The sequence below is a fragment of the Bidens hawaiensis genome, unplaced genomic scaffold, assembly GCF_021521415.1.
Source record: "Bidens hawaiensis isolate Kalapana, Puna unplaced genomic scaffold, B.hawaiensis_p1.1 tig00036306_1, whole genome shotgun sequence".
Classification (NCBI taxonomy): domain Eukaryota; kingdom Viridiplantae; phylum Streptophyta; class Magnoliopsida; order Asterales; family Asteraceae; genus Bidens; species Bidens hawaiensis.
The window spans coordinates 19,752-36,096 of record NW_027496324.1 but is presented as its reverse complement, the minus strand read 5'-3'; the positions used below and the strand labels follow the sequence as shown (position 1 = coordinate 36,096).

Sequence of the window (16,345 nt, the reverse complement as noted above, 5' to 3'; positions counted from 1 at the left end):
ACCGCCAACCTTCAACTTATTATTCAACTTATTATTATTATTGTTGTTGTTATTTTTATTATTATTATTATTATTATTATTATTATTATTATTATTATTATATACAATCAAGCCGTCCCGATATGTCCTACAAGGCTACAATTGTATTCACTATATTTGAACATGTTGTAGGCATATATATTACTAAAACAATGTTTATTTTTGCCTTATCATGTGCTTGTAATTGCGGTTTAAACCTATTTAGTTCCAGTGACATTTTATTCATGGAATATGTTTGTAATTTATTTGAAGCATTCCATAGTTTATAGATAGACAAATAAAGAAAAAACAAGTATTTATTATTAACTTTAAGAAAATGCCTATAAAACTAACAAGAAATTACATTAAGACTAAAACAAAGAAAAATTAAAAAAAATCTTCTCATAAAGATCTAAAAACAATAATTGCCGTATTAATTGTTTATTGGATTACATCGAAACAGAAGGCAAGCGGGCAACAAGTTGCGTCGCTACCCCTTTTTGAATCGCAAAACTCAATCTTTTAAAAACTATATTTGCTGATCTTGGAGTCATAACATTACTATGCATGACCCGCTGAACACGGGTAAGTAGCTCCACAGCTTCAGGCGCGAGGAAACCAAAAGTGTCAAAAGCAAAAGGAATAAATACATGTTGGTTGTCAAGACACGCATTTTCATGTTTTGTCACCTTACCTGAAGCAGCTTTTAATGCGGCTTGACCGACCGCGAAACCACTACTCCCTAAGCCCACCAAAGGAGAAACCCCTGTTAAATCCACACACACGTGTTTCTCTCCTATCTATCCAAACACCAAAATGTCAGCCGGTCGAAGAGATGATCTTCCCTCCGACGGGTCAGTCAGGAAATTCACAGGTACTTCTTTCTTAACAGAAATTCCAGCTCGCCTGAATATATCAAAGAGCACATCCCTAACCAGATCGTATCGTTACTTGAACCCCGGGAGCTCTTTACAGTGCACCGCGTGCTCCCCATATGAGTCTAAACACGCTTTACGACAAACAGGACATATCTCATCAACCGGAAATGAGGAATCATAAGGCGATACTTAAGGATACTACGATACTCCACTGGAGACATATGCTGGCCTAACCCATCTATAGGGATAGCAAGAAGAAAATCTTGAGCATGTGGTGCTTATAGACACTCAAAAATGGCTTTTTGTCTGCTTGTCATGTTAAAGTGTGACTCCATGTCGTGAACAATTTTACTAAAAAGAGTGCTCGCCAATGCATGCTGGGCTTTAGAAAAATGCATATTTAATTTGAAAAGTTAACAGTTATCCTCAAGTCTCAATTCAATGCTTTCTAGGATGAAAGGGGAGCTTTCACTTCTCAACACCACCAATTTATCACAAAACCCAAGTGGTTTCAAAAACCTCCTTTTTAATTCATATGTCAACCATCGGCGTTAATTCTCAACAGCAAAAACAGTTTGTATTGTTCCAAATTCATAGGATTGGAAAGACAAATGAATAAATAGAAAAATGAAATCAAGTTAAAGATGTGACAGATAACATTTAACATTAATGGTGTTTCAAGGTCATGGCCGAAGATGTGGAAGTGAGAGGGACGCTGCAAACACGGTGATAAGAGAGGGACGTTGTGGTCCATCGATATGGACAATAATAGACCATATGCTGTGATCGTGAGGCAGCTTTTTAGACGAACAAATCGACGGGATTTAATCCTTATACTATTAACTAAAATCATCAAGGTGAAAGAAAGCGATCGCTAAAAAAGTTGAATTTAAAACTCAACTAATGTAAAAAACATATTATTTGATTCTATTATATTTTTCAAACAATGTAAAAACCTAACCGTCATTAAAATTACCTTTATCTTTTTCAAGTAATTTATTATAGGTTGAAAATATTTTATTATTAAGTTTTTACAAATAATATGTTACTTGCACCCTCCTAAGATTAACATGTAGATTTTTATTATGACAAAACATGATTGGATCTACAAACGAAAATCTAAAATGCCTTTTACAATGCCTATATTGTTTGTGATTGAAAGCGTTCAACCATGAAAATCTAAAATCAAAACATATGTTATGTATTTAATTTTAGCCTATAAGGCAATTACCAAAGTTTTACCCTTACAAAGGTTATCAATCTTTTCTCAACCTTGTTTTTTTATGTTATCTTTTATCGAATCATAGAAAGAAGCCTTTACGAAGTGAATGATTGTCATCAAGCGCAACCATATCATAACACAAGTGAATCCATACACGTGTCTTTTCATATCCGATCTTGCTATCAACCATTTTGGTTTCGTGTCGAGACTCAATGAACCTACTGATTAACCAATCAAATGATTGCGAAATCGAAACCCATGTTGATAAAAAATATGTAAGATGAGGAGATTGGATAGAGTTGATGATTGATTGGGCTAGAAATGAACATCACGTATACAAGTGGCTCTAAGTAGGTTCATTGCACCATGACCATGAGCTAACCTACCAGGAGTGGGCATTGCCTCACCCATCACCACCATTCTCATGAAATTAGCCAAGTGGACATTGGTGGTGGCCAAAGGGAATTTCGTGAGTTCTAATATTTTAACTAAAAAATAAACAATAAAGGGGCTTAGGCTCGGGCTAATAATACGTGCATTAAATTCTACTTTTATATCAGTTTTAATATGAGATAATGCGACTTGATGAATGAAAAAGGTTGAAAATATCTGCTTTTTTAGAAGGTAGACACACTATTTCTGCTTTCATCTATTATGTAACTAGGTTAGGTACCAGTGTCCTATACGGGTTGAACAACTTAAAAGAATGATAAACAAAGTTGAATATTGCATTAAATAAGTAAAAAAGTTAAATTGCTAATTCACAAACTAAAAAATAAATCATAAATATCTAAATATTTTTTTCGATACAGCATTAGATAATAAACTAAAAATATGGTAACAACTAAAGTAGAATAGTATTATGAGAACATAATCGGTACAATCGGAATAAAACGAACCTATCATCAGTGGAAGATATCTTTCGATTAGTCGAAGAATGTGCAGTTAAAAAGAATCGATATGATTTTGATTAACAATATATGGATAGAGAAAAAGAAGGCGGGTCAGGTTCAGTTAAAAATCCATTTGTTTTTGACAATAAACCCAAGTAAGTTTTAAGGACAAAAATGATTCATATATCTGTAAATGTTTATATATATAAACGATATAATTCATATTAGAGAAGTTAAATCATAAAAAAAAGCCGAATTTATAAAAAGTTTAATAAACAAATCTAACTTTTTTTTAAAAAAATAAAATACGTTTTGTAAAAGCATATATAGAAATCAACATGAATTTAAAAAATATGAATATTTAATGTACAATTAATAGGAGAGAGAGACTGAAAGAAAGCATAAGAATGCACCATAGAGTGACATGTGACAAGAAAAATCTTTTATTTAGTATACAGTAAAGATTTTTTTAATAGGCACCAACAATCTATATATATATATATATATATTTGTTAACTAGGTTAGAAATGTGTATGATACATGTTATATAAATGCATTTAATAATATATTTATTTTAAATAAAGTATCATGTTACTCTAACAGAGTCAAAAATGTTTTCCAATGAGATTGTGATTTTTCGATGCTTAGATTTATTAGTCGAAGTTTTTGGCTCGGGTCAGGCCACATAATTGAATTTTGGGTGTCTCTTACTCTTTACTTGAGTTATTGTATGCCTTAAAAGCATTTTTTTAGTTTTGATAAAAAAAAGTTAATTAAAAAAAAATTATAATTAAAATTCTCATAATCAGTGGGTTCAAACATTTGCATGCGCTTGCAAAAAAACATGGGTTCATTCATTAATATGATACTATACTTAATATAAAATCAAACATAGATTGGGTTCGGGTTCGCCCGAACCATAACTCCTAGCTTCGCCACTGATGTTCCTCAAAGATGTTTTATTAATGGAAAAATGGTTTTTATTGGTCACAACTTTTTCATTTTTGCCGGCGCTGGTCCCAACTTTCATTTTGGCTGGCAACGGTCCCAACTTTAACAGTCGTTTCTTCCACTAGTCCGTGACTGACGGAGCACTAACTCCGTTATGTTTTTGCTTACGTGTCAATCTGAGTTGTCAAATACATATTACGTGGCAGCCACTGTGGATTATTGGTTTATACATATAACTTATAACGTTCTTATATCCAGATCCTTAACTCTTCAACGGCTCAATTACAATCCCCAAATCAAATCCCCAATTAAAGTCCAGAACCCTAATTGAATCATTGAATCAATTACAATATCAAGCCCTAATCACACTCTGCTAGCAATGAGTTCATCATCGTCTTGTACATCTGCTCGTAAGAAAAACCCTAAAAATTTCAAGCTTGATTTACAGGGCAATGTCTATTGCAACCACGATTTGATTGCAATTCGTAGGGTTGCTGGTCACAGAAGTTCTCGAAATGGGGTCGAATTCTATGGCTGCTCTTTATGGCCTGTAAGTACATTTTTTGGTTTTCAAGTTTACTTTTGTATCTAAATCAATAAATTCTTTCTTGTTGTGGCTAGAATCAAGACTGTAAATTCTTCATGTGGAAAGAAGATTTTGATTACTTCTTAAAGAAATGTGGTTCAAGAAAAGATCAAGCAAAAAAAGAGATGCAAATAGAAAATTTAAAATTAAAGAACATGGTGTTGGAAGAAGAGAACAACAATTTGAAGCTTCAACTCTCATTGAAAAAGTCCAATTGAAAGAGTAATAGTGTTTTAGGTTTAGCAATTATTGTCATAGCACTATGGTGGACTTTATTTGTGTGAAAATGTTGTGTTTGTTAAAGAACATGGTGTATGGAATGTAATCTGCTTCCTTGGGACCTTGGCTTTCAATTTCATGTAATATGTTAATGTTAATGTTGTTATCAATTTCATGTAATATGTTAATGTTAATGGATGTTGTTCTCAATATATGGTGGACTTTATTTGTGTGCCAAAAATGGATGTTTATCAACGAGTCTATCTGCACATACATATTGACAACATAAAGGATCAGACATAGTGAACAGATTAGTCAAAATGACAACATCACAAATGAACAAATTAGTCAAAAATGACCATATTGCCCATATCAGATTAATCAAAGAATATGACAAAAAATCAGACATATTGACCAAATCAAATTAGTCATGTTGACCAGCATATTTGGACCAAATCAGATTAGTCAAAATGACCATAATGCCCATATCAGATTGATTAGTCAAATTGATTAATTCTTCTGAATTTTAAAATGTTCGGACATGGAAATATTAGTATTGTTATAATTTGACTGTGAAATTGTTGGTTCAGTCAACAATAACACTAGCAACACCACCAGGACAGCCATCAGTAGCACAAATTCAGAAGCAAAAAGTGAGGTTAGATGGTTGCCTAACTATAGCAGATTACAGTGAAAGAATAGTGGTTTTTCCTAGTTTTTTAGATGGAATATATGGAATTTAAACTCAAATTCTATAGTCATATACATGGCAGCTGTATCTGTCAGAAAATAATTTATCAGATTGATGACCAAAACAAAAGACCAGACATAGACATATTGACTAGCATATTGTCCAAAAGATCATGCATATTGACCAAATCAGATTAGTCAAATTGATTAGTCAAAATAACCATAATGCCCAGACAGACATATTGACCTGCATATGTCTCAATATTGACCAAAACAGATCACCATAATGCCCATATCAGATCCTATCAGATTAACCAAATGAACAGACTGGCTTGTCAAAATTACCATAAGCTGCCCATATCATATGACTACATAAATGACCATTACAAACTGCCCATATCAGATTGACTACACAAGATAACCAATTGCCCATAACCTGCAACTAACAAATTCATACAAAATTTCTAAATGACCATTACAAACTCATGCATCATACATGATTTCCATACATTAAAAATGTTGCAAAATACATTAGTTAATCAGTACATAGGGAACATAAATCACACAAGTCAGCATCATTACATAAACATAATTAACCATTAACAATCTTAAACATTCCAAAAAACATTATTAACATACTTAAACATTAACTATAAACCATCAAGTAGCTTTCCCCTTGCCTTTGGCCTTTGTGTTTCCCCTTGGCCTCTTAGAACTTATTGATTGTTGTGTTGGTTGACTTGGCATATCTTTGGTCATCCCCCTTGGCCTCTTAGAACCTACTGACTGTTGTGTTGGTTGACTTTCATGTGTGGCCTGAGTTGACCTTCCCCTTGCACCAGATTTTGATGTGGCTCTATTCTTAGAAGTCTTAGGTTTTGTACACTTTCTAATGTTATGACCAGTTTCTTTGCAATTGCTACAAGTCATTTATCCTCCATGTTTTGTCAATTTACCTGGCTTTTTAGGATCTTCATGGGGATCTTTCTTTCTTTTTGTCTTTGTCTTCCTGGTTGACTTTTGATGGGAGGAGGGTCCAAAGGATAATCAACTCTTGGCCAGTACCTCTCACTAGGCAATGGTGGAATTGTGTATGAATATGACCTTAAATATGCCTCCTTAAGATAACAATCATGAACAAACTCTTCAGCATTTCTTCCAAGAAACCCAACAACTGCACACACATGCTTACATGGTATACCTGTCAAAATACAGTTTTTTTTATACACATTTGAAGACCTGTCAACAGAACTTAATTATTGAATGATTAATGGTTAATCTACCTGCTAAGTCCCACTTCCTACATGAACATGTTCTGTTATTCAAGTCCACAGCAAGATCATCAGCAAAGTCTTTAACTTGGAACACATTATATGCTGATGGGAACACTGTACATTTATGAGCATATTTTTTTCCTCTATCAAGTTTAGTTTGTATCCTTGGGCACACAACAACATTTTTAGCTAACATTTGAGAATGCTTAGTAATTATCCTTGTCATTATTGAGACCCTGATTGACTCTAACATGTCAATAATATGCATAGATCTTGCCTCAACTATGGTTCCATTAAAAGTCTCAGCCATGTTACTAACTATGACATCACCAGATGTATGACCCTTAAGAAAGCACCTTACAAAGCAATTAGGATTCTGTTTCATGAAAGCCTCCACTGCATCAGCTGATATTACTCTCATCTCCTTGATAGCATCATTGAAGTCAGGCTCATTATAAGCCCTACATTCCTGCCAATAATATGTCTTTAACTCTTTACCCTTGAACTTCTTTTTCCAGTTTGCATAGATGTGCCTTACACAGTTTCTATGCTCTGCATTTTTCCAAATCAAAGATACAGCATTCCCTAGTCCCTGTCATTATTATTCCAAATCAAATAAACTTTAGACATCTAGAACTTACAACTTACAACTTAGATATTAACAAAGTAAAGTCATACCTTTTGTTGGTCAGAGACAAGTGTCCAGTCCTTTCCACCATCTTGGACATCTAGGCATTTTCTTAGTTCTCCCATGAACCATTCCCAACTATCATTAGACTCACCATCAACAACAACCCATGCCACAAGGTACATTTGGTCATTAGCATCTCTCCCAATTGCAGCCAACAACATACCCCCTAAAAATGTTTTCAAAAAACAACCATCCAAACACAAAAATTTCCTACAACCAGCCAAAAATCCCCTCTTCACCCCATCAAAACACACAAACAATCTAAAGAATGTCTCCAAGTTTGAACCTGGTTCCTAGTTATTGAACCCTGGTGGGGCAGTTACCAACTCAAAGGTTGAAGTTGGATTTATTTCTTTCAAAGCTGCCAAGTAAGACCCAAGTTTACTGTAGTGCTCCCTCATTGACCCATGAAGCATCTTAAATGCACATTTCCTGGCATTATAAGCCAACCATTTGCGTATAAGCACCTTATGTTTCTCTTTAACTGCATCCTGGATATCTTTACCACTCCATCAAGGTTTAGCTTTGAATAATGGCAAGAAGTCTTTAGCTATAAACTTAGCAGTCAGTTGTCTATTCTTTGCCATGTTTCTCTGACAATTGTGCTTACTATTAATAGTCTTAACCATATAGCAACTCTTGCCCTTGTGAAATGAACAATACAGACTAAATAGACACCCTTTCACACATTTAACACCTACACGTCCTCCTCTACTCTTGTTACTTGTAGCAATGTAAACATTTTTACCATTTGAGACAACATACTTTCTAACTACTTCTTTGAAAGCATCCCTAGTGGCAAACTTTATCCCAACAACCCATTTAAACTTTGACCAGTCAGTTTCTTCACTTACAACTGGAACATCTTGTTTGTGTTTCTTACCTCTTATGTCATCATCTTCACTCTCTCCAGGTGTGTCAATATCAGCATCAGAATCTTCATAACTACCGGATGCTTCTTTAATTGCATCAGCAGATTGTTTTAGACAGTCTTCAAGTAACTTCTTTTGTGTTTCAACATCTTGCTCATTCACCTGTTGTAACTTAGCAACTGAACACCTCCACTCTTCATCATCTTTGTCAGATCCATCATCATCATCCAAATCACATTTATAAGACTCATCATTAGAATCATCATCTTCTGAACTATCTGAATCTGACCCACCACTATCTATTTCATCTTTATTTGTGTTAATTGGTGGTGATTTAAGTGTTGTGTCTGTAACCTTAACTGGTGATCCAAGTGAAAAACTAATAACCTTAGCTGGTAATTTAAGTGGTGTACATGTATCCTTAGTTGGTGATATATTTATGTCAATTGGTGGAACTTGTTTTCTAGCTGTGAGCTTAGAGTACCTCCTAACTCCTAAAACCAGGGCTCCTAACTCCTGAACTAGGGCTCAAGCAAGCTTCTGGTTGGCTACTGGGCTGGGCAACATGGATAATGGGCTGGGCTAGAGATATAATGGGCTGGGCTTCAGGGATAATGGGCTGGGCTGGAGAGATAATGGGTTGGGCTTGAGGGCTACTGGTATTGTTTGTGGGTTTCCTTAACTTATCAGTTTGAACGTATAAAACCATACCTTGTGCAAACCCGGAACTGGAACCAATCAAAGACAACACCTCAAAGACTTCTTTATCACTAACTAATAGTTTTCAACGACCATCATCTGAAATCTTGCAATACAACCAAAGACCAACTTTTGATTCGTATGAACCAAACTCCTTTGCATAATCCAGTAGCTCGAAGTATGAAAGCTTGTCAACATCTAACATGAATGGAATGTTTTTTTTCCACCAACATACCTTAATATCGGTGGTGCAACGTCAAATGCCCCATTGGTGTGGAAGGAAATCCGTATTTGATTATCCATTGTTAAAGATTAGGGCTTGTTGCTTTGTTCGTCGTTAATCGATTGGAGTGGCATGTAATTAGGGTTCTGGACATTAATTGGGGATTTGATTTGGGGATTGTAATTGAGCCGTTGAAGAGTTAAGGATTTGGATATAAGAACGTTATAAGTTATATGTATAAACCAATAATCCACGGTGGCTGCCACGTAATATGTTTTTGACAACTCAGATTGACACGTAAGCAAAAACATAACGGAGTTAGTGCTCCGTCAGTCGCGGACTAGTGGAAGAAACGGATGTTAAAGTTGGGACCGTTGCCAGCCAAAATAAAAGTTGGGATCAGCGACGGCAAAAATGAAAAAGTTGGGACCAATAAAAACCATTTTTCCTTTATTAATAAGCTAAAGAATAAGACTTATGGTGTAGTTATATTATTTTCAAATCTGAACTTCATCAAAACTTGACATGTGATATTCAATATTTATTAGAAGATAAAGTCGAGCCTGACTTACAAAGGTAATACGTGCCACCTATTGTTTTTATTTACTAAAATCAAGTAGTTAAGGCGCCAACTAAGTGTTCGTCAGTACAAAAACCTTAAGCCACAATTACTCCTATAATATATTTGAAGATTGAATTGATAACCAAATCCAAAACTTCCCCCTACTATTTAAAAAACAATTTCTTTTTATTTTATACACAATTTTATTAACATGAAAACTTGAAAGTGTTGTAAACTTAGTTACTTTTAGTAGCAAATGTGATTTATTAAGATACTTTTAGAACATTTTACTTGTTCATTTGTTTGAAGGGCACCTTGTAATAAATTCTTTGACAATTTTTATACTATAAAAGGCAAATGCAAGAGTATGAAAGTTTTCCTTTAATAAGACAGAGATGTGTGACATCTAGCATGCCAAAATTGAACCCTAGCCCTTCTTTTAGCAAGGGTCCTACTATGAACACCCAGACATCCTCTATAAGCCTTTCATATAGGACTATAAGGGGCCCTATACAGAACGTATTGGTGAATTTTTTTAACAAAATGAGATGGTATCCCTAGATTTCCCCTTTAGTAATCCTATTAGCATGGACTACAAGTAATGACACGTAAGTACGACAAAACCAAAAAGTATTTATTTTTATTGTTGGTTTGACACTATTAATGAACTTTACATTTGATTTGAACTATTAATTCGTGAACATGGGTCAGTTAGCACCACTACTTGTTGTAAATCTATGATAACATAACTACATAAGACCTAAATTTTCAAAAAAAACAAAAAAAACAAAACAAAAGTGTGACACCCATGGCCATCATAAAGCTGTGGTGAAGAACCATTAGACTAAATCGACTTTGGTTCAACTTTTGGTTACGAGTTACAAGTTTTCTTACCCGAAAATTTTCAATATTTTATTTGTCTTAGGGTTGGTGACCAGTAACAGAGACATGATCTTTTAAACACCCAATTATCTTGTATTTGAATTACAGGTAGTACAAGAAATTTGTCTTAAAAAAAAACGTTATGAACACCTTAATATAACATAGCAATCCCAGCTTTGTAAAATCGTTAGTCGATAGTGAGGTGGTAGGGTGGAGACTAGCGATTAATCGGGATTAATCAAATCGGACTTTATTGTATAATTTTCAGTTTATATATACAGAAACCCATTTTGGCCTGAAATTAGCTGAAATCTCGTTAACCCCAGATTTTGGTTGGAATCTCGCCGAAAACCGCTGATTTTGGCCGGAATATCACAAAAACCGCCGATTTTGGCTAGAGCCTCATCAGAAAAAGCTGATTAATCTTGTTTGGCCGAATTTAACTATTGATCGATTAATTGACCGATCAACTCAAAATTAATCAGTAAAGTAAGAACTTAATTGGGATTTTTACAGCACTAGCTACAAGTCTTATTTTCCAGATATTCTATCAAAGTTTACAACTATGACTAATTTCAAACTTACCTTTTAACAACTTTTTCTAATTATTCCATATATTAATTAACAAATTTAGGTTGTCCCATACAAATCATTATTTATTTTCATGACACTTCGTTGGGTTGTACCATAGGCTTAACTCATCTACAAGTTCACTACCATGTTACATAACTACATATAACCCTTTACACCAATTACTATAATCTTCAATTTAAAAATTTAACAATTTCGTTGTACAGGTAAAACTCGAACTTGAACTAATTATTTTACCAAAAAATTATACATATGCCACTTGGATACTTATCCTCATAATTTGCACCAACTAGCTTTCAAGCATTTTGACTATAGGACACATTTTAATACTTTTGACTCGTTGACTTTTGGATTATTGGATTGAATATATATTTAAAAAAAAACACTAAAATAACTTTTAGAAATTTAGATTTCCATTTTCCACAACTACAACATACTAAATTACAAAAGAGTACGGTAACAGTACTTAACAACCCAACCAAACCAATCATTAACTCCCTCCCAAAACATATTCCATAAACTCCGGATCCGATTCAACTCCGGCCATTGTCTCCGGTGACAACACCACCTCCAAATCCACACTCCCACCGCCTTCCCGCCCCGGAAAAGCCGATATCTTCCCGTCGAATTTATTCGCCCGACCACTTCGTACCGCGACCGGCTTCCCCCACCCGAAATCGTTATCGTACATATGGAACCGAGGTGAGCTCCCCATCGTTAACATCGCGCCGTCAAAATTCCCTAAAGGAAAACATCGTGGGTCCGCTTCCCAATTTTTAATGAAACGACACACCATCGTGTTGTCATGTGACAACACGTTTTTATTTAGTTGCTCTGCGCACCATTTAATGTCACGTGACAACACGTCACCCGTGGACGCGTATGTGGGAATGCTTTGTATAGCGTTCCCAAAATAAAATGTCTCGAGCTCCGGGTTTAAGCGGTGTCGGCAGTTAACCGCCATCCGAAACGTTGTCAGTTTGGTAGTTGGAAATTTTCGTGCACGTGTCACGGCGCGCCAGAGTAACGCGCATAATGATTGAAAGGATGAAATTTCGGGTTCTGGTCCAGTTTTCGAAACAACATTGTTACGTAGTAAATCATCAATTATTTCCGTGACAGTGATTTCACCGTCACGGTGATAATTAATTCTTTTTTTACTATTCACCCTTTCTTTTAATTTTAAAATAGCTTCTCTGCTGAAGCTGAATATACGCTCAGTCAACGGTGCGTGCTCGTCAAAAGTAACCTTCGGTCCACCTGCAGGGACTTTGAGCCGCGCCGGGGATATCAAAACCGAATTCCGAACAAAACACGGCTGTTTCGACATAAATTTCGCTCCGTTACAAATTTCCGCGAACGAATTCACAAAATTCCACAACGACGTCCCGTCAACGACGGCGTGGTTTACTGAAAACCCAATAAACACGCCGTCGTTCAGCTCGGTCACTTGAACCCCCAAAATGGGGTTGAAGTGACCGTCGTAGCTAACCGTTCTGTCGAACGTGAAAAGCGCGTTGACGGTTTCGGGTACGTGAATTGGGAATATTAAGTCATTGATGGTTAAATGAACCGCATTGGCGTGGACAAATTCGACGCCAGAGTCGTTGGAGGCAATGTAGACGTACCCGTTGGGGTCGGTTATTAACCGACCCGCGAGAGGGGGGAAATGGGTTAGCACATTAGAGAGTCCGCCTTTGAGCTGTTGTAAGAGGTCGGGGGTGGGGATTGGGGGGCGGGCGAATAAGTTGCCCTTTTGAATGTAGTGGCAGGAGAGCATCGGGAGGTCGGATACCGAGAGTTTGAGGTCGGGTAGTTCGGATTTGGTTGCGGGTTTGATTGTGGTCTTGGAGATGATTTGAATAAGGGGCTGAGAAGGCATTGTGATGGGTTTTGGTTGTGAGAATGAATATGTGAATGATGAGTGAGTGTTGTGGGTTATATAGGGGTGTGGACGGTTGGGTTCATGCATTTGATTTGTGGGGTTAAAACAGAGTTGACTGTGGTGAATGGTGAGATACGTTGAAGGAGAATGAATATGAGTTGCTGGCATGTGATAGCCACACGATTTCTAGCTGTATATTACCATTCCATTCAAATGGGGGGTGAATTTATAAAATTTAAATCATCAACATGGTCTATTATTAAAATAAAACAAAATAATAATGACTATAAAATATGGATGTGCAAATTCGGTACCGGTACCGAAATTGGTATCGATTTGATACCGTCGGTATCAAACTTTTTAGTTTCGGTATCGGTGCGGTACCGGTACCGGTACCGATACGAGACGGTACGGTACCCGTATTTTCCAAATTTTACCTTAAATACTGGTACCGAACCAAAAATTTCAATACCGGTACCAAGAATTTATGATTTTCAGGATCGGGATTTTCGATACCGGTACGATATCGATCGCATCCCTACTATAAAATAATGTTTTATGTTCTTGTTAGATAGTTTTTTATGAATATCATATCCGTTAAGTTTCTTAAAAGTTACATTTTACATGTCATGAATGTTCACATTTTTATATTTCATGTTTCAAGATGTTTCAAGTTTTTGTAATCTTTAGTTTTGTATTTCCGTGTGTTTTCTTTCTTTCTTTTTTTTTTCTGTAGTGATGTCATTTTTATTTATTTATGTTTTATTATTTAATATACTAGTTGTTATATTGAAGCTGGTTATTTTTAATCACCAATGAAGACCCAAGTTTGATTCCCACTTATGTCACTTTGGGTAGATATTAACAATGACGAATTTGATCCACTCGGGTTTTCGTCCCACCGTGTGATACGCCAAAGAGTTCTACTCTTGTAGCGGCACAACGACTGTCAAGTGATAGCCAACGGTATGGTTTCCTAGAAGAACGTCAAAGCCAAACTTTGAAACCAACGTGGGGCCAGTTAAAACAACTTAGTCTAGACAGAGTGGGTAGCGAGACTCTCTAAATTGGAGAGTGCGATGACCTAAATACAAAAAGAAAGTCGACATTATAAGAAAAAAAAGGTTACTTTTTGTAGTTAGGGCTAATCACATTTACAAAGTTTATTAATACTACTTAGTGTTAGATTAGGGTTCCAAATTTGGATTTTGATTGTCTTAGTATACGTTTCTTACTTTACACTTTTAGTAATACCAAATTCACTACCACCACTTGTTATAAATATAATGCATATGTGCCGTGTAAACTCACTATCAAGCATTAGTACATGGATCAAATCGTGAAAGGTGGACTACCCATACGGCCATACACTTACACTTGATTTTATTATCATTTCTATATGTTTAAATAATTGATAAGGCTTTTTAAAGTGGTGCAAGAGGGTATAATGCCACAGCAAGTTGAAGGCTTGTTGACAACAAGCGGGTATGGAGGTGATAGCGAGGGTGGCGGTTGAGGGATGGACGAAACACTACGAGGTTGACTTGTAAAGCGCACCCGTCAGCAATTGATAATAATCGTTGAAGAAGTTTGTTTAGCCGTAGAAACAATGACAATAGCAACAAAAGTAATAGTAGACGCAATAGTAGGCGTAATCATGCAAGTAACACTATTGTTTCAACTTGCTATATAGCTTGAGAAAATCACGCCTCTTATCATATTTGTGCTCGTGCATAAGCTTCATTGTTATTAGTGCATACACAACTACAATTGATGCGTGATCACAACTTGCGTAACATCTTTTACTCGTATATTATTAAAAAAATATCATATCCCTTCGAATCTTCGACGGTAGTTAACTGTAAACATTGGCGAACCTACACTATAAGTGCATGGGTCGGACACTTTTTTTCAGAGGTACGTATATATATGTTAAAATTCCGTCCGACCTCTATGAAACTTTAACATCAACCCTCTTTTGATCCCCGTAAAAGAATTTTCTGAGTCCGCCACTAATTATAAATATAAAATGCCAAATTAACTCACATATCATATATATTAAAATTTATCAAAAGTTGTATCATAGTGCACTAATGTAGTGTAATGGTCTATTAAACCAGTATTATAATGTTTGATTCAACATAATGCAATAAATGTACTTAAAAGATGATAATAAAATTGGCTTAAAAAGGTCGGTGGGGTTAAGGTTGAAGCTTCATAAAAAAAATGATAACCGCCTTTTTTTCTGATTAGTCGGCGGCAGCTATATTTAAATGGAAAGGTGGCGAGGTTGACCTGAGAATCTCGTTTTAAAAAAGTGATACAAGGTTGATGTAACATTATAGTATTATACCGTACTTGTTTACAACTCTTTTCTCTTTTGTCTTCTCTCTTTCCAAGTCAATAATCTAAATGTTTTATATTAAAATGACACTTGTAAGGACCAAATAGTAAATTTTTATAAGTAACCTTAAATTGATTGATGTGTGATATAGATATTTTTGTAAGGTCTTCATTTGATTTTATTTTGTAGTAATAAGTACATGTGAAACCTCAATGGTGCGACGCACCCTAACTCGCACATATGCATGTGTGGAGTGTAGAAATGGGGCATTTTAATGGTGCGGTTTTTACTTGGCACGTATATAGGACGCTCTTGAATTTTTGAAATCGGCTTGAGAGTCGCCTTTATATTTTTGAAGGCCAGCTTGAGTTGCTATTAAGCTTGGGGCGGCTTTACCATTTTGAGGACCTAAAAGAAATAAAAATTCGGAGACATTGTCCAAAATGCATCGTTTAAACCACTTTCTTTATTTGGATTTGGGATCGACAATGATATCCACAAAGTTTATAATTGAAGAAGTTTTTTTATAAGTTATACATATATTTGTGTGTGTGTGTTATTACACTAGTAAAATAGAACTGCAGAAACATTGTCTTTGTAGTCTTTTTATGAAGCTAGAATTACTGAGTTTATAATTCTCTTGTGTCTTTACACTTTTGTGTTGAGTTTGGTCATGTCTCCTACCAAATGTTGTAGAATGGGTAAATAAGGAATTGCTTGACCTTTCAGGAGCCCCAAAATCGGAGGTTTTAGGCTAATGCCTTTCTTTTAAACCATAGGGTTATTCTTTGACTAAGCTAAGCAGTAAAAAGTTACCATTGCCAGCCAGGACTTAGGTCGAGTAGCCAATGATCTTGTTACCACT

At 35.5% G+C, this 16,345-nt stretch overlaps 1 protein-coding gene across 1 annotated transcript; it reads right to left on the bottom strand.

Moving 5' to 3' along the window:
• Nucleotides 1–11,740: 11,740 nt before the first annotated feature.
• LOC143588303 (BAHD acyltransferase DCR-like) lies at nt 11,741–13,156 on the bottom strand. The gene has a single exon (XM_077069347.1). The coding sequence runs from the start codon at nt 13,131–13,133 to the stop codon at nt 11,742–11,744; it is 1,392 nt and encodes a 463-aa protein (XP_076925462.1). The 5' UTR covers nt 13,134–13,156; the 3' UTR covers nt 11,741.
• Nucleotides 13,157–16,345: the final 3,189 nt, after the last annotated feature.